The sequence below is a fragment of the Parus major genome, chromosome 3 (genome assembly GCF_001522545.3).
Source record: "Parus major isolate Abel chromosome 3, Parus_major1.1, whole genome shotgun sequence".
Lineage (NCBI taxonomy): Eukaryota > Metazoa > Chordata > Aves > Passeriformes > Paridae > Parus > Parus major.
Genome location: NC_031770.1, coordinates 12016806 through 12035463, shown reverse-complemented (window position 1 = coordinate 12035463; position 18658 = coordinate 12016806). Strand labels below are relative to the sequence as shown.

Sequence of the window (18658 nt, the reverse complement as noted above, 5' to 3'; positions counted from 1 at the left end):
CACATATTTCAACCTCCCACATTCCTACTTTGCTGAGGAGACAAGTCTTTCACACTTGGAGGAAAAGATAATTGGTATGGTTGAAATACGATTGGTATAATTGAATAATGATTAATTAATTAATAATTGCTGAAAAATTAGTAGTCAAGACACTACAGTGAGTTTGGAAAAATGACTGTGCTTCCCTTTTGGGGCTGGTGTGATTGATGTGAGGTTAGCTGTGGCAGAGTAATGTGTTCTCTGTGTTCCTGCTAGCTGTATTAGTATTGGATCCCAGCAAGGGACACCAGAGTTTGGAACCAGAAAAGTGTTTCCAAGGATGAGGATAGCAAAACAGTAGACCAAATTACTTGGGCAAGAAATTAATGTCCTTTCTTGGAGGTTCTTAAAAAGCAGCATAAAAAATGGTGTAATTCCTGATAGTCTGTCAAATGACATCCTCAGCAAAGGTTTCTGTAGCACACAGACAGAAGGATGGAAGGTCATCTCTACAGACCTGCCTGGCAAGTCTCTTCATCTTAAGCCTAGACTCTTTCCTGTCATGGATCCACAAAGGTTGTGTGCACTGTCTGTTGGAAACTGAGTCACATCATGCCAGGGAAGAGGAAAAAAAGTCCTTCAAAGTTCCCAGGAGAACAATTTTTCTCCAGGAAACCATGGACACAGCTCTGGCACTTCTCAGTCCAATGTGACTTCCCTCTGACTCTGGTTGGAGTTTGCTGTCCAGGGGAGACAAGGGGGAACATTTTAAGTTAGGGTGAGTTTAGGGACATATGTTGGAAGACCAGGCATGCATCTCTGTGGGAATATCCATGGGCAAAAAAAGCCAAAACTCTCCTAAAGTGGGAGAACTTGCTTCATCATTTATTTACATGCTTCAGCACTTGCATTTTGATGAGGGCTTAGATATTTTGTGTATTAACCAGAACCAACACAGCAGAGGGCTCTTCTAAACTGATGACGTCATTCTTTGTGAGGGCTTTGTGTCTACTTGTGATTTTCCATTTATTTGAATTTTCTTTGAGATGTGAACCTAAAATCTGGCACTCATGGACACCATGTGACTTTGCGGTGGTCTTGGGAGCACTGCTTCTCCATAAAACAAGGTCTTGATCCCATCCAAGCACAGATGTTTGTTTGTTTGTCTATGACAGGTGTAGCAGTCACACTTGCTTGTTGAGCCACCCAAGTCATGCTTTAATGGAAATTCTTTAAAGTAGTTAAAAATAGTTCATTGTAGTACACTGGTTCAGAAAATACTGCAGTAAAACCTTTGGAATAGAGACTTAATGACAGAAATAAGTGAATAATGTGTGGAGGGGAAATGGAAAGCATTTTTTCTGGCATATTGCAGTGGTTACTAAGCCTTATGGCTTTCTCTGCAGTCTCAGAATGTATTTTTTTCCTTTAAAGCTGCTGGAAGAAAGACATAAGAAACTCCATTTTCTAATTAAAAAAAACCCAAAAAGTTCTAACTCTCAAGGTTGCTTAGAAAAACATGAAAACATGAGCTGAATGTTCCAGATAGGATGTTGAAATCAAAACCAAACAGGATGGAAAACTTGGTTCATAGCTTCATACTCCAGACAGCAAACAAACAGCCTTAGATTGGCTTAGAAATTCTGCAGTTTGGAAATGTATCAATGTCATACTTTTGAGACCTTACTGCAGGCATGAAGGCACATGTGATTTTGAAATCAGGGTGTAGTCTCTTTTTTTGTTAGACAATATTGACTTTCATAAGAAGTAAATACTTCTGTAAAATAAAAGATTTTTAAAAAATATTTCTCTGGTGAGAACACTTATTTTTCCAAACTTTCTTTAGTGTTACTTGAGTCCCTTTTTGTCTCTTGTTTTGTTCCTCAACTAATTTTATTCTGTTCTGAGTTGAGAATTTCATCCTGAAACTTTTTTCATTCTTCTTTCCTTCTGGACTTTAATGTTTCTGTGTGGAGATTTTAATTTGGTTAGGTTTTGATGTTGACCTCAGATCTGATGTTTTCTTCCATCCCTTATTTTGACTTTGTCACCCTGATTCTTTGCTTTCTAGCTTTGTTTTGAGCAAATGCTGTAAAATTTCACCCTGGGTCATGGGTGATGTCCCACCTGGATGTTGCCTTTTACCAGCTGAGCATGGGATGTTTCCAAGTGGCTCAGTGCAGCCACCCAAAGTCACATTTGAGCTCACCTTCTCATGACTGGGAAAGCTGTTGCCTTGTTTTGTTTTCCCAGAGGAGATGACTGAATTTTTGGTGAAAAACATGCACAGTGTGGGAATTCACATAGAGGGAATTACAGTTCTCCAAGCAGAACTTGAGGGTCTGTAGCAGCAAACTTTGTGGCCACACTCCTGGTGATGGAGTGGAGTGGTGTGAAAGTAGTTGGAGGATGAAAAACTGCGTGAAAAATTATCTCTATCCCCCCCCTGTTTTTAGACATGGATCATCCATTGCTTAGGATATACAAAGTACTATTCCTAGTGTGATTTTTCTTTCCCAGATGTTTTTGTTACTTTGTTAAGGTAAGATGTGGAGCTTTGGGCATCATATACATGACATAGAAATGTCTTAACCACAGACAGACTGGCTAGATCTTATTTATCAGAGTCCTTGTCTTCAGAGCCTAAGTGTCTGTATCCATCATCTTGTAATTTATCCTGTAATAGACCTGTGGCTGTCCACGGCTTCAAGGTCTTATGGATAATTAGCAGTCAAGCACTTACATTCCATCTAATTCAGGCTCTCCCCAGTATTACTGACCTCATATGGCCCCATTTGGGCTGGATGCAAAGCAAGGGCCAAACCAGGCATTAAACCATGTATGTCAGGCTGCCAGAAGGTAGGGGCAGGGGTAGATTTACTCCCCTTTTAAACCAACATTCCTTTGAGGCATACATCAGGTCATGCCTGAAAACATGGGAGTTTTTTTACACATATCTGTGTTTGCCAGCCTTTAATAGGTGGTGAGCACACGCATTTCAGAGGAAGTTGTTGGGTAGTATATGGTGATTAGCACTTCAGCACACAAAGAGAGAGACAGAGAGTTAGAGGTGGCATGGCCAGGTCTGTAAAGATCTGTAGTGCTTGCTGGTCTCCAGAGCAACTAGTTAGGCCTTTTCAAAACACTAATTTCTGAGCTGCTACTTCAAATTCCTAAGTGAGTACTTTGTAGAAAGCATGACTGTAGAATGGGGCTGGTAGGACTCAGAATTCTTGCTGGAGCAAGTAGAAGGTGGAGGTTTGGAAGAAAAGGATACTACCTGTGCATGCATCCTGAGATGTGTGTGAATTCAATGACGCAAATGGAAGGAGCCCAGTGAGAACACAGGAACAGCACTGAGGCCAGATGTGTCAGGCCAGATGGGAAGGAAGCTTGGAAAAGAGCAGATGGCTCGCTGGTTTTTATGTCACCTGGTAGCCCCCACTACACATGTATTTTTTGAGGAATATACTTGAAGCATTCAGAAAAGTCAAAAAGATACTCCCCAGATAAAGGAGAAATGTGGGTCCTGTGTTCCCTAGTTTTCCAACAGGTGTCAAGGAGAAGTTTGTAAAACATTGGGCTTGGCACAGTTGCAGACAAGACTGTGGGGGATTTGCAAGCAAAGTGACCTCACCTGTGACCCCAGATGCCTTTACAGAATTTGGCATCTCCCTGCACTAGTTCCCCTTCTGTGCCTGGTTTGTCCTGACTCCTCTGCACTTGGCATTGGAGATGTTGTGTTGCAAAGATACCTCACTGGAGAACATTTCTGCACTTCCTCACAGCCGTGCCCTAAGCCAGTGTGGGCTGGTTGCCATGTTTCCTGATTCGTGTTTATTGCTGCAGGACCACTGCTTTCTTCTGCCCTTGGCTGACACCACAGTCTTCACTGTGGGCTTGTACTCCCATAATAAATGGGAGTCACTCATAAATAAAAGGCCTCTCTGGAACTGCCTGTGGGGTGGGCTTGCTCAGCCTGACCTTGCTGAGGGGGTGCACTGAGTCCATCTGAGCCACAGGGCTTACTCATCCTACTCTTAAGTGGCCACTTGCAACATCCAGCAGGGTTGCCTGACTGCTAGGGAGGGCAGGAAGGGAAAGAAGGCAATTTCCTGGCCATGCTGTGAATTTTAGAGGAAATACCTAGGATTTTGTGAAAGCAGAATGACAGACTTCCATTCAGTAGGATGCTTGGGCAGTGGAGTTCCAAGGAGTGCTCCCTTGTCATGCAGTCAGAGGACTGAACTGGAAGGTTGGCCAGAGTTTTCATGGCTTGGGAAAGAGAGGGAAATAAGGCACTTGTGTGGAGTGTGTCTACTTGCAAGAAAATGTGAGGTGTCTTTGGTGTTTTATAGGACTGGTCTGGCCCTGGAGGCCTCACAGAGAAGCCAAAAAGTAAAAGGGACCAAATACACGTGGTTCTTGAAGGGCTTTGTCATCCTTTGCAGGGTAACTCTTCAGAACATTTTATGTGCCTTTGGAAGTCAGCACTTCTGGTGCTTTTTGATGTCTTTTTGCTGGATAATCACTGGCACTGTCTGCTCAATGTATTATACAGCTACAATTTAATTTTTGCCCCTGAAAATTCCTGCTGAGAGAATTGGTGAGCTTGGGCAGGTATTCAGCTGTGTCAGTCTTCATGGGATGCCTTCTCTACAAAAAAGTCAAAACCATAATTACAGCTAAAACCTCTTATTTCTTCTGTTTAATGGTGTATGGCTGGCAGCAAGGATGGCAATGGAAAAGCAGCAAGGTTCTTTTAAAATTGGTATTAATAGGAACAGACACATGGGGAGAGATAGATGAGAACTGCTTCCAGCCTAAAAACAGCAGCTGCAGAAACAAGAGTTTTTTGCCAAGACCATGGTATGCCCAAGAGTTAAAAAATACATGAAGCTGGGATTGAGCCTTTGGGTCCTAGGCCCTGCTAACAATTAATTCTAATAATTTCTTGAGAACCCTATGTATATAATTTAATTTCTTTATTCCTGGCCTGGAACTCAGTTGAGAACAACTGTTGGTTTACTTCTACTTGTTTTTGTTGTTTTTTTTGGTTTTTTTCCCCAGAATCTCTAATCTCAGCTATTTGGTGACTGCATGACTCCTGCAGTGCAGGACACTTTCACCATCTAAATCCAAGAGTGTGGGCTGCACAACAGAGGATTGTTGAAGGGACTGGTTGGGCTGTTCTCTTGAGCATGGGTGAGAGGGATTTGGAGAAATGGTTTTCATGTGGAGTCAGGGTCAGGGAGCTCTGCAGGGGCCTCTGTCTTCAGTGGGATCTCCCTTCTGCCACAGGCTTCAACTCACCTCAGCACTGAGTCACAGTGACTGAGCTGGTTGGGCCTAGGTAGAGAAGGAAGAACAGCATGGGGTCAGAGCTGGAGGCATCTCTGGACCCTGCCAGATCCACTCTGGAATCAGAAAGGGAGGAAAACAGGGGAAGCTTAGAGGCCTCTCATGATTCTTTGGCAGCTCACTCAGCCTCATCTGTTTTGTGGATTCCCAGCAAACCTCAGCTTCTGCTTCAAGCAAAGGGCTGTGCTTCCCCTGGTATTGCTTCTCTCACAGTGAGAATCCTTGTGCTCTTTCTTCCCCAAATTTTCTGCTTGGGAATGTCCAGTTACACAGGCATTGTGTCTTAAGGAGACTGATTCACTGACCACCCACATCATTCTGCCTGCCCTTGGCTGATGTTCACTTGGCTATAGAAGCCCCCTTAGAAGGGACCCGATGTTGCTTATTATATGAAGCAGATGGAGCTTTTAGGTTGTCTCTTTAAGGACTTGTAGAAATAGGTGTTGGAGTCCCTCAGTTTCAGGCAGGTGAGGTACCATTAGATGTTTTCTGCATGTTTTCTGTAAGATCTCTATGATTGTAAGATCTTTTTCTCATCTAAAGCAGCCTGCAGGCCAGCATTCATAATAGGAAAGGTTAGAATTTTAGTTTCTCTTGTGATTCTGGAAACTGGGGCCCTAGCAGCAACCTTCACTGGCTGAGGAGAGGGGAGCCTGGTTTTCACCTGAATCAAAACACCCCTTAACCTTTGTCGCTGCCCGCTCGGCCCTTTTTGCCTCGGCCAGCTGTGGCCGATGTCAGCGGCAGGAGTGGGGAACCAGGCGAGCACTGCGAGGCTCAACCTGGAACCTCCAGAGCTCCTCTGCGCTCTGGCGTTTGGGCTCACAGGGCGACACGGGTTGTGGCGAAGGGAGAAAGAGTGCTCAGGCTCTCCCGATTTCCCAGGAACAAGTTTATTCCAACAGGTGCGGGGCTGGGATCACAGGGGAGAGGTCTGAGCCGAGAGCCTGGGCACCCTCGTGCACCAGGTTTTAAGGACTGTGGGCGGCTCATATGGTGACCAATGGGACAACAGCAACGGAGGAGTTATGGGGGGGGACTACAATATGCAGGACCAATGGTAAGGACCCGGGGGAGGGAAAGCAACTGTACAATCAATGGGGCGTCGAGGAAGGGATGATAGGCAAGGAAAGAACTGGAACAAAAGGTAGGGTTCACATAGATTGATAGGGCTTAGGGGCAGGATTGGGGTGATGGATGGGGAACAATCTGGAAAAATGGGAAGGGTTTACAATGATGGGCAACTGGGGACAAACTATTCTTTTTGGCAGGGGAGCAACTGGGGTAAACCACCTCTGAACTTAATAAAACCAAACATATGGGCGGCAACAAACCTTGTGCAAGGCTGTGTCAACAAAAGAGTGAATTGCATCCAAGTTTTAAACTGTTGAGGTGACCTTGAAATATTGAACCCTTTTACAGCCAAAATCCTTCAAGGTGGGGGGAAGAGAGCCTGAATTCCTGACCATTATTAAAGTGGACATTCTTAATTACATGTGAGGTTGGATTATTGCATGAATGGAGTGAGTCCTTGATGTTGATCAGTCAGAAGTACATGAAATACACTTTTTAGTTTATTAACAATGACCTCCTGGAGGGACTCTCCCCCCTGTGGCTGAGAGAAAATATACTGAGGGAAGAAATAAATAAAAAATAATGCGATTAAATGAGAGGTATTACGGCATATTTTCAATCTCTTTCTCTTGATTCTGGGCCTTGAGTCAAATCTGATTCAACGTATTTAGCTATTTTTTTGTGCTTTTGGACATTAACCTTGCTTGTACTGGCTTTACAAGCCATCAGTTGTACTCGAAGCTCAATTAATGGCCATATTGACCACTCCCCAAATTCACAGTTTACTTTTCCAGAAAGGATCAGATCTTCAAGAACAATGTAGAAAGATCCTACAGGACAGTCCTCAACCAGCATGAGCTGACTTCAGTCCTGTGAATGCCAAATGATTTCTGGGGTTGTGGCATGTAAATGCTGAACTCCTTGTCAGTGTCTGCAAATGTACCGACCTAGGAGGAGGAAGCAGCTCTTTTAACTACTCTGAATTTCTAGTCATTGTATAAGAGGAACAGCAAGATCAAGGAAGAGGGACAGAGGGGCAAGCAGCAGAAAGATATGGATTTAGTGCACTGCCTTCCTGTGCTGTCTTGTCCTGCTTTAGTTTGTCATCAAAGCAAAGTTTTATCCTTGAATTTGAAGGAAAAAGACAAGATGTCTTTGTGAGTAGTTTAGATGAGTATTTTTTGGGAGAATTAATTTTTTTTCCTGAGAAGCCAACAAAGGGTTCAGGAGACATGTCCTCATTGTTGAAACTTAAGGATAGCTAAGGCATTACTTCTGCTTCTGCTGTCTGCATCAAGAAAACATTACCCCACCTGAGAGAATGGCATTATATGGCTGGCTGTGTGTTTTCAAGCCCAGAACTGATGTGCTGGGCTGTAAACCCTCCAGGCTTCTTCCTTTGTACTAACTGGGCACAGTGAGGCTTTTTCTGTGCTCAGCACAGCAGGACTTGTAGGTGGATAATGCTGTTTGATGCTGAGGCGGCTGTGATGTCCTTGTAATGACTGCCTCAAGACATGCTCAGCTGCTCTCTATTTTCCCAGTGAAGTGCAGGCACGGTAATCAGGCCTTTTTGTTGTCGAGTGACTTCCTATGACTTAAAAAACTGATCAGCTGGAGTCCTGAAGCTTAACAGCCAGTATCTAAGTGCCCTATGGAATACATCAGCCTGACACCAAATGAGACACAATAACTGGAAAGAAAATACCAACTGCCAATGTGGTCACTTAATTCCATATCCAGCTGCCTAACTTCATCCTGCTTAAATGTCCTCTCTGATTTTGGAGGTCCCCAGCACTAGAAAAGAAGAACAGCTGAATGCATAATGTCAGTACATTACCCAAATGAGACTGCCTACCTAATCAGAAAGTAAGGCTCAAACAGCTGAATGGCATTTGGGCTTTGGAAATCTCTCAAGGATACAGGAACAAACATAATTTTTATTCCCCATTCTGCTCTCAGGTAGGATTTTGTTTATTTGATAGGTGTCTCTGTGTGTTTGTATGTGGATGGTTTTGTTACTTTCCTCTAAGTCTAATAAGAAACCTATTTTGCATAAGTATTTCTGCATATGATGTGTTGCTACTGGGCTGCAGTGATCTGTCATCAGCCTTATGGATTTTGTTTTCCCTCAGAAATCTCTCAATAAGTTACAGGGTATTTTTCAGGTTCCAGCCCCTTGTGACTCATGTGAATATATGCAAACTTTGCTATTCATTATACTACCTCATGATCTGATTGCCAGTTTGACAGAGGAAATCTGGGAAATCTAACCTTGATTTATGACTGATGTGTTTTAAGAAGGAGTCAAAAAGCAGATTAAAAAGGCTTTTAGAGTGTACTGGGTTTGAGGTATTTCCAAGGTAATCTCCTACCTGTAGGGAGCATGATTATTTTTCAGAATCTGAGGTTTGCGATCTCATTACCGAGTGACGACAGAAGCCGTTGTTCCTCCTGCAGGCCCCGTTTCCGTGGGAGGGAGAGCCGTGCAGAGATTAGAGCTCTGCAGGCTGTGCTTTCCAGCCCTGCAGGAACCAGCCAAAGGCTGTTATCTTTAGACAAATGCAGATAGCAGGCCTGGATGGGAGGCACTCAGATAATGTGCAAGGGGCTGCCACAGTGGAGATTTTTCTGGGAAGTTCAACCAAACTCTGGAAGTGCATTCAGAAAATAGCCCAGTGTACACGTTAGGAACTGCCAAAGGGAGAGCAGGTGCCAAAGGCTATGGAGTCTGCCTCTGGAGATACTCAAGAACAGTCTGGATGCAGTCCTCTGCTCTGGATGACCCTGCTTGAGCATGGATGTTGGACTGCATGACCCACTGGTTCCTTCCAAGCTGACCTGCCCTGGGATTCTGAACTGTGGTCCATCAACACCACAGCACTGTGGCTGAACTCTTAATGATGGAACACCTGATCCATGTAGCTGTTCTACAGGAGCTGGACACAACTCACCAATAAACTGCAGTGAAACAAAAGCTTCCTTGTCCTGTTGTCACATTCATCAAAGCCTAATTATTAGCCAGCTGGGAATCTGAAAAGGAATTTTATTTTTTCAATATTCACAATTTTATTTTTTTTCCTCATGTTAACACATTTTAATTATTCCTGTTCAAATGAATCTAGTGCATTAGGTTTGTTTTTTACAGACATGTCTTACATAAGATTGCTGGGAGAACATTGTGCAAGCCTTTGTGAACAGCTCCATTAATAAGTGTTGTACTCCTAGGTGGTGATACCCATTCTTTGCTATTCACTCCACCCTCTTAAGATTCTTTTTTAAGGCTTGTGCTGGTGACATTTTACATTTCTGTGTCATCCACTGTGTTAGGTGCTGTGATCTGCTGTGGCTTTCTGTCTCCTTGCTTGGATGACTGAAACTTTTGAACCGGAGTGATGTGACAGCAGCTACTGGATACAAAGCAGTTGCCTCACTCACAAATAACCACTCCTTTGGGTAAAAATACTCCTCTGAAAGTGAGTCTTTTTTTGTGCCTTTGAGCTTGCTGACACATGAAGGATGGATAGCTATTAAAAAAACCCCAAAAACATGGGCTGCAGAATAGCCTGTAGATAATTGTATGTTAATTAAATAATGATCATTGATGCAGTAATCTTATTTATGTGTGACAGTACGTACCCTTCTGAAAGGCCCTTCCATGTTTTGGAATGGGCTGGATATGCTTGTGTAGAGCAGCAAGTGAGCAACTGGTTGGGATGAATTTTGAGGTTATTGACAATTTCACTTCCTTCTTGAGAGAAAAATCTTAGTGGCCAAGTAACCCAGTTTGTCTTGTATGGGCGACTGGTTTTGTTTGCAAGCTGCCTTGATGATTCCTCTCTTGCAATTGTTAAACAATAGGTGTCCCCCCCATGCTTCAAATCCAACAAGCACAATGTAGAAAAGAGTTTAAATCCTTCCTAATGAGAAGCAGTGAGGAATCCTGCTGGCAAGTCAGCCCCATGAGAACAGGCTGTTCTCTGCACTCAGATGTTTCATAGATCCAAGTCTTGCTTTCCCATTCCTCGCAATAAATACCTTAACTGCTCTGAAATGCTGGGAAGACCAGAACTGTGACCACTTCAAAACTTAAAACAGAGGGTGTATCTCTGGTTGTATATGGGGATTGTAAAAATATCCAGGCAATGCACCATTGATGTCATCCAATGAGAAATCTTTTATTTAAGAGCAAAAGAGTTGTCTCTTAAAAACAAAACAACAAAACCAAAAAATCAAACACACCTCCCCAACCCCAGAATGAAAAAAAACAAAGCAGTTTTATCTGTCTGTGCAGTGCCATGCAGTCCAAAGCAGTCTGGAATCTGGCTTGGCTCTGCTGGGATCACAGCAGAGGAGCTGACTTGAGCCAAGGAAAACTTGAGGTCCTGGATTGCCTTTTAATTGTGTCTTCTTGCAATGGTTAGGGATTTGTAGACTTGCTCTTGAAAAAGGGTCTTCATCATAAATACGTGTAGTTAAAGTGTGATACCATGCTGGGTGAACACTCAAATTTATGCTATGCCCTGAAGCCCTTGGACTTCGAAGTAGTGAAATTACACTACAAGCTGTTGCCAAGGAAGGAGACAAATGATTTCATTTATGGAGAGAACAAGAGTGGTGTGACGGTGAACCAACTCCTGGGGAGCTTGGGGGAACTCTTCATGGACGTGGTGCTACTGCAGAGGAACTGCTTTCCCCTCTGGGCTTCTAGGGATCTGCAAAGCCTCAGAGCTCTACTCTTTGTAGTCCAGTCTAGTATCCCAGCAGGCTGCTGGAGGGCCACTTTCAGCATAATAGCACACAAACATACACTTCATTTAAGTATATTCTTCTTAGTCATGTGAAGTCACTGGTATTCCTTGGAAGCTAAGCTTAAATACACAGTTCGCGCTTTGGATTGGATTGGATTGGATTGGATTGGAGACCAAAGACAGAACTCATATTCTTGTCAGCTCTGAATCAAACAATTCCTGGGGAATTAAATGTTTAATAAGAGCTAATGAACACAAATCTTACACAGCAAAGCTATTCCTCCTGCAGGCTGAAGCAAACTAATACATAAGATGAAGAATACAGGGGAAAAGAGAATGGCCAAATTATTCTTAGTAAATGCAAGCTAATGTAGCCATCAAAGGCACCAGATTGCAGAAAATCTCTGGTGAGGAGTTTGAATATATGGTATTGCTGTGCTGGTATTTATATTTCTCAGAGTAAAAAAAGGATGCTGCTGCAGAGGGATTTTTTGCTAAAATTCAAACTGCACCAGTACTTCACTTAAACCAGCGCCCACTTTAGTACCGTGGGTTCACTGTTTCAGTTGCACAATCTGACCATAACTGATTGCATGCAGTTATTTGAAATGCAACTTTTCTTGTTGTCAATTACTTTGTTTACTTGTGTAAACAGTACTGCCTCCCCTCATGGGCATAAGGGCAGATTAAGGGCAGTAATTACTAAGCAGATGTCTCCAAGTGAATACCCATTTCTTAGAGGCAGATTATCTTCTGCATTGGCATAAGGGAAGGGGATTCAAAGCAGGTGCTGCTGTCATCCCAAAGTGATGTGAGCAGTCTGGGGCTCAGCAGAGGGCTGTGTAGGTCCCGAATCACCCGTCTGCAGGGCGATAATCATTGACCTACTTGAGATCAGTGCTGAGAGCTGTTTGGCACTTAATTCTTAAAAGCAGCCACTAGTGACTGAACAGCTCTCAGCGCTACCTGCACTTCTGTTCATTGTTTTTTCTGTTCCCAAGAAATCGAAGACTGTGCTTTCAAGAGAGCTCAACACCCAGACTGAGAGCCTGTGTTACCCAACAGCTCTGTTCCCACTGAATTGACCAAAAGGTGCACTCAACACTAAGTGCTAAGCTTATTTAGGGAGTCTTTGAACTTGAGTGGAGGTGGGGGGTCTTTACTAATCCAGTTGTACTGCCAGCACTAAATATGTTCAGAGCAGCCCTTTGGTGCCCTTGAAGCCTCTCCTGGCATATACTGTTTTTCAGCAGAGCAATCACCTTGCAGCCTATCCAGAGAAACCACTATTGGCTTTTTGATTGTGGCAAGATCTTGCCAGTATGTGAGAACATGTCTACATGCAGAAGAGATGTGGCTGTGTCCTGTTTCATTGGACACTTTCAAATCAGCTGTCTGGATTTCAGAGGCCACCCTTTTGAAATGTTCTGAGAGACAAGACAGAGACCTGGTTTTCTTTGTGTGGGCAAGTCATGGCATTGCCTCGACTCCTGAAAAAGAATGCCAGTGCATCCCAGAAGAGGGAGTGGTGACCATGAGGCAGGCAGAGACTCTATTTCTCCCACTATCACTGAATAAGCTGATATAGGATGGGTTTTTTTCCATAGGCAGAGGACACTCATCTACTACAGTGAAATAGTTTTGCCTTTGGTGTTGAATCACTCTCAGACCCATCTCATAAACTGCTGACTGTCTTGCTCAAGAGACCTTTATTTTTTGAGTCCCTGCGACTCATATGAACGTGTGCAAACCCTGCATTTGGTTCTGGCTGCCAGCTTGACAGAGGAAATCTGGGAAACCTAACCTTGATTTATGACTGGTGCATTTTAAAAAGGAGTCAAAAAGCAGATTAAAAAGGCTTTTAGAGTGTACTGGGTTTGAGGTATTTCCAAGGTAATCTCCTACCTGTAGGGAGCATGATTATTTTTCAGAATCTGAGGTTTGCGATCTCATTACCGAGTGACGACAGAAGCCGTTGTTCCTCCTGCAGGCCCCGTTTCCGTGGGAGGGAGAGCCGTGCAGAGATTAGAGCTCTGCAGGCTGTGCTTTCCAGCCCTGCAGGAACCAGCCAAAGGCTGTTATCTTTAGACAAATGCAGATAGCAGGCCTGGATGGGAGGCACTCAGATAATGTGCAAGGGGCTGCCACAGTGGAGATTTTTCTGGGAAGTTCAACCAAACTCTGGAAGTGCATTCAGAAAATAGCCCAATGTACATGTCAGGAATTGCAAAGTGGGGAAATCTCCACATTTCAAGATACTCTTTCCTACTGAGAACAGAAACCCCTGAGTTAATTTTTGTGCCATGAAAACTACCCTGGAGACACGACCCACAGCAACACTATCCATTGATGTGGGCCATCCAGCTTCCATCTGCCATTTCTGTTGTCCATGTTTTTATGGGCTTGATCCTACAAATCTTACCAATGAATTCAATGGGGCATTTTATCTTTCAGTCCCACAGGCACAGAGCTGTCCATATAACTCTCCAACTGGATAGTGGCCTGGCTGACTGTACTTCACAGGATCTCTGTGCCCATATAGGTGGCAAGAAGTTTTGGTTGGAGGCTACAGAACATTTATTTGAAGGATTTTCTGCACATATGCACATATTGTAATGGCTAGAGTTGTAAAAGTGCAACTTTCATGTTTGACAACTATATTTTTAAACGGTGAAAGAGAGATGAGGGATGTCAAGAAAAAGGGCACGGGATGTAGCAGTTATCTGGAGAAATTAGTAAGACTAGTATCATAAAAAGCTCACCAGTCCTGAATGAAATTGAAACATAGACAAAAAGACAGATGAAAATATGATGGATATCGCTCAAATACCAACCACAAAAGAAGATGCTAAACCACTATTTTTCTAGTCATACTGATGGCACACAGTATTACAAACCTTTGCAGTGTTATTATAAGTCTTCTTCTGCTTGGTAAGTTCTTTAATTACCAGCTTCTGTGTTTATCTCGTTATTAATGAATTTCTGTTTTCTGTTTTTTAAAAATCACCTCTGATAGAGCAAGGTAGTTGCACCCTACAGAAACAGACAAAATGCAGTTTTATTTCATGAACCAGGTGCCCTTTATTCATCAACTGTAGAACATAAATTTTTTACCTGGACTTTTTTTCTCCTAATAATTGCTTTGTTTCAAGCCCTGATTTTGTGGGGTTTGGACTGGCAATAGTCAACAAATGCAGCTTGTTTCTGTTTGGGTGATTTTGGTGGTGTTCAGTCTGGGGCTTTGAGCAGCCTGGTCTAGTGGAAGGTATCCCTGTCCATGGCAGGAGGGTTGGAGTGAAATGATCTTCGGGGTCCCTTCTAGCCCAAGCCATTCTATGATTATTTCTCAGTACAAGAATGACCCCAATGTCCCGTCAGTGTTGACAGCTCAGCTTGTTGCCAGCTGCAGGGATTTTTCCATGCTGGATATTGCTGGTATGTAGGCAGCCTTTCCAGTCACCAGACAAACCCTTTCCATTACAAGGCAAGCTGTGGATATTCAGGCGCAAAACTTCCTCCTCTCTCAGCCTAACAACTCCACGAAGCCTTAAATCTCACCGGAGCTGCCCCCCTTATGCTATATTAAGTCCTGTCTTTCCAAACTTAGGGTTCCTGATGGGACGAGGGAGATAATAGCGGTGTTTACGGGAGCAGACGGAAAGCGAAGCCATCCGTCTGGGAAGCCGCCTCGGCCCCTCGAAGCGTAGGTGAGGCAACACCAGCGCTGTGGGGGCAGAGATAGGAAATTACTCAACGTGTTTTGTGCTGGGAACAACATGAGATGCTTAAAATGCTCTGTGGCTTTTATCTTCCTTTCGCAGTAGAGGGAAATAAGCACAAGAATAACCCGCGAGGAGGCAGAGTCTGGAAAAAGCCTCCAATTTCCCGTGCGGGAAAGCATCCTCCTACTTCTCCTCCACTTTGTCCCGCTCTCTCCCTGACCCCGTGGAAGTCCCCGGCGAACTCCGCCGGGCCCGGAGGGTCCCGGCCGGGGCGGGGCGGGCTGGGGCTCGGCCCAAAACACCGCCCGCCCCGCCCCGCCCCGCGGCTTTAAAATGGCGGCGGCCGTGAGGGGGAGCTGGCAGAGCGCAGCTATGGCGGCCGACAGACTGTCTGTGGTGATGCTGCTGGCAGCCGCCCTCCTCTTCTTCGCCGGCGCCGTGCGAGGCGGCGAGCTCCGTCCGCGGCTGGTGGGCGGCCTGCAGACCATCGACGACCCCGAGAACGATGAGGGGCTGGAGCGGGCTCTGCAGTTCGCCATGACGGCGTACAACAGGGCCAGCAACGACATGTACTCCAGCCGGGTGGTGCGGATCATCAGCGCCAAGAAACAGGTGAGCGACCGGGGGGCGGCACTCCGTAAGGGGGCTGGGAGCGATGCTGGATTCCTTTGGAAAAAGGACAGACTGCGAGCATGGGGGTCTCTGCAAGCTGTCGCTTTTTCCCCACAGAAGGTGGGGAAAAAGAATAAAAAGCCCTTTTCTGTATCTTGGCTTCTCTCAGTCTGAGTGACCTTGAGTGCTGCGCGCTGTGGAAGAAGCCAGTGGCTTCGCTGCGCTGCTCATGAGTTAACACATGTCTCTGTTTATTGCTAAGGAAGCTGCTTTGTGGGACATGTTTACTTGGATTGTATTTCCTGTTTCTGAGGAGGTGCCAAGTGCCTCTTTCATGGAGGTTGCCACACTGAATTCTCTCTGTACTTTCGGAGTCTGTTTTCCATCGTGTAACAGGAACACTGCCTGCCTCTCTGCCAGGCTCTCTCGGCAGAGAGCCCTTGTCCGTGTGCTCTGAGTAAAGTTGCCTCTGCCGACTTGTCTTGTTGCAGATCGTGGCTGGAATCAAGTACATAATGGAAGTGGAGATTGCCCGGACAACCTGCACAAAGCCTGCAACTGATATCCAGCACTGTGCTTTCCATGAGGAGCCCCAGATGGCCAAGGTAGGCTCCCAGGCACAGCCTGCTGACCCTCACCCCTCCTTGTTTCCAACCCCATCCTACTGGCTGGCTTCGTACAGATGGCTGTGGTCAGTGTCCCCTGTCTGCTTCAGCCAGCATCAGAGACCTTATGCCTCTGTACTTAACAAGGCAGAGCAAGTATTGCCCTTGGAGAACTTGTCTTGCCAGTTGATGTCAGAGAAGGCAGGGCCTTGTTTTGTAAGTGGGGCTGAGGCTGGAGTGGGGCACATATCTCAGTCCTCTTAAGAAGTAGTCAAGATCCAGATCAGAAGGATATGTGGAGGAAACTGCCAGGCTTACAGGCCTCCTGGCTCTCAGTTCAGGGTCCTCAGTCCCCACAGAATTCTTATCTCTTCTTTCCCATGATGATGTAGACATGGTGTAAACATGCTTGGCATGCTTTCCTGTGGGACTTGTATTGCTGTGAATAGATCTTCGGGCAAAGCACTGCCCAAAAGAAGCAGATCACCCATCTCTCTGTGCCCACCAGGCAGTTACACAGGCATTTTGTAATGAGCAATTGAGCTTTTTGGGTGGGAGCACCAAATGTGTCTGCCTTCATCTGGCCTGAGCTTTTCCATTATGCTTAATTCCTTCTGCTGATGACAGCAACAGGGTGTATGTGCCCTTTGTTCCTGCATGTGTGAGAGGTGTAGCTGCACACAAGAGAAGCACAGAACTGGTGTGTACCATTATGGCAACTGCAGTGATCTGACACAGGCGCACGTGGCTTAGCTGTGCCTGTGGGCTTATGTTTGAGTATTATCCATGCTGAAATCTGTCCTCTGTGAGTGGATAAAGGAGAGAGCCTGATCCTCAGCAGTGCTGACTGCTCAGCTTTATTTCTTAGGATTTCATTAAGAAATGTGACTTGCTTTGAGCGAGAGTGCTGCTCTAGAATACTTTTCTGGAGAGGGAAAATCTAGAGATTCTTCACAGGAGTGAAGAACAGTGGTAAATGACACTATTTCGTGCTCTTATTCTCCTAACTGTGGTTTTTTTTGTTTCTCCTTAGCACACCATTTGCACCTTTGTAGTGTTGACTGTTCCTTGGCGAAACCAAGTGGAGCTGCTGGAGAGCAAGTGCCAGTAAGCCTACCTAGATTCCAGGAGAGACCAGCAACCAGTTGCTCAGATTTAAAAGAAAAAGGCAATAACACAAATTGAGATGGGCTTTATCAATGCCTGTAACTTGGCTGCTGACATATGCTTGTGCTATGCAAATTAAACCATGTAACTTCTCTTTTAAAGCACAGTATGATCTCAACTTTTTCTTCTTTGGAATTATTATTTTAGAGCAGCTGTTTTGGTCTTCTACAGCTTTCCCAATGAATTCACTCCAGCATCAGAATTCTTATTAAAACCCCTTGGTATCCATGTTAAACGACTACTGTAAACATAAAAACTTAATTAATAATTGCTATGATGTGTGGTTTTCTTTGATCTTCTGCTGTTTTGGAGGGAGGGTTTGCTTCTAGTTGTTACCTGTGCTGTCCTGCCCAAAGAATGGGATGGGAAGGAATTGGATTCTGATCACAGAGGAGACAAACCATGCCTGCTTGTCCCTTAGCCTGGCCTCTGGTTTTGAGTAAAAGATGGAAGCCTTAGCTGTTTTCACTGAAGGAACTTTGCTTTGGAAAACTCTGGGTCTTGGACGATTAGCTGAAGCTGGTCCTGAGACTGTAATGGTCTTGGATCCTTGCTGCTGTACTGTTCTGTGCTAAGGAAGGAGGAAGCTCCAGTTGAAAAAAATGACATTTTCAGGTAGTAGGGGGAGGTGCCAGGTTGAGAGAGTCTTGGGAAGTGGGCGAAGGTGCCGAGGTGAATAATGGGGCTGCTCCTTGTTTTTTCACAGTCTCGATAAAGTAGGAAATGCTCTATCTTCAGTTTTTGTTTTCTGTATTTTGAGGTAAACTTTTTCCTTTTGGTGTAAATCTCATGGATACAGTGAGTTCAGCTCCTTGGGAGTGCTGCAACCCCATCTTCTGTGGGTTGTTCTTCCCTCCAAGGGAAATGCCACTTCCCATCATTGCCAGTCCACTGCCAAGCTTGCAGTGAACATTAGGCATCACCTTGATTCATGTTGGGAGGATGAGCTGGTTGCCTGGCACCAAAGACTTGTATCTGAGTTATGCTCAGATACAATAGGAATAAATCCCCATTTTCCCTCCTTGTCACCCCGGTCTCAGTGCTCTGCATGAAGGTGGCCTGTTTTTTCTTGCCAGCCAGCTCAGTGACTCTGCATGTTTCTATCTGCTGTCCCTGGAAATCCTGGGTCAGGCTGCTCAGGTGCCCTCAGTTGTCCTTCTCTAACCCCTCATTTCATACATGATATTTCCCTGGCTTCCATCTACATTCCAAGGCAGTGGTGAAGGGATTCCCTCATGCTTTAGGCGAGTTTGCCTCTGTTAATCTATCCTCTCGGCTTGAGGCTGGGTAATTGCACTGTGGTCTCCTTCAAAAAGAGTCTAGCCAAGAAGTGAAGGTGCAGATGGACATAATGAGGCATTTCCAGCACTTTGTTGTATTTATATTA

The 18658-nt window shown here is 44.8% G+C and overlaps 1 protein-coding gene across 1 annotated transcript; it reads left to right on the top strand.

Annotated features, from left to right (window-relative positions):
* Positions 1–15205: 15205 nt before the first annotated feature.
* On the top strand, positions 15206–17543 carry LOC107201629 (cystatin-like). Its single transcript, XM_015621160.1, has 3 exons — positions 15206–15499; positions 15991–16104; positions 17138–17543. The coding sequence occupies exons 1-3, from the start codon at positions 15221–15223 to the stop codon at positions 17213–17215; spliced, it is 471 nt and encodes a 156-aa protein (XP_015476646.1). The 5' UTR covers positions 15206–15220; the 3' UTR covers positions 17216–17543.
* The last annotated feature ends 1115 nt before the right edge of the window (positions 17544–18658 follow it).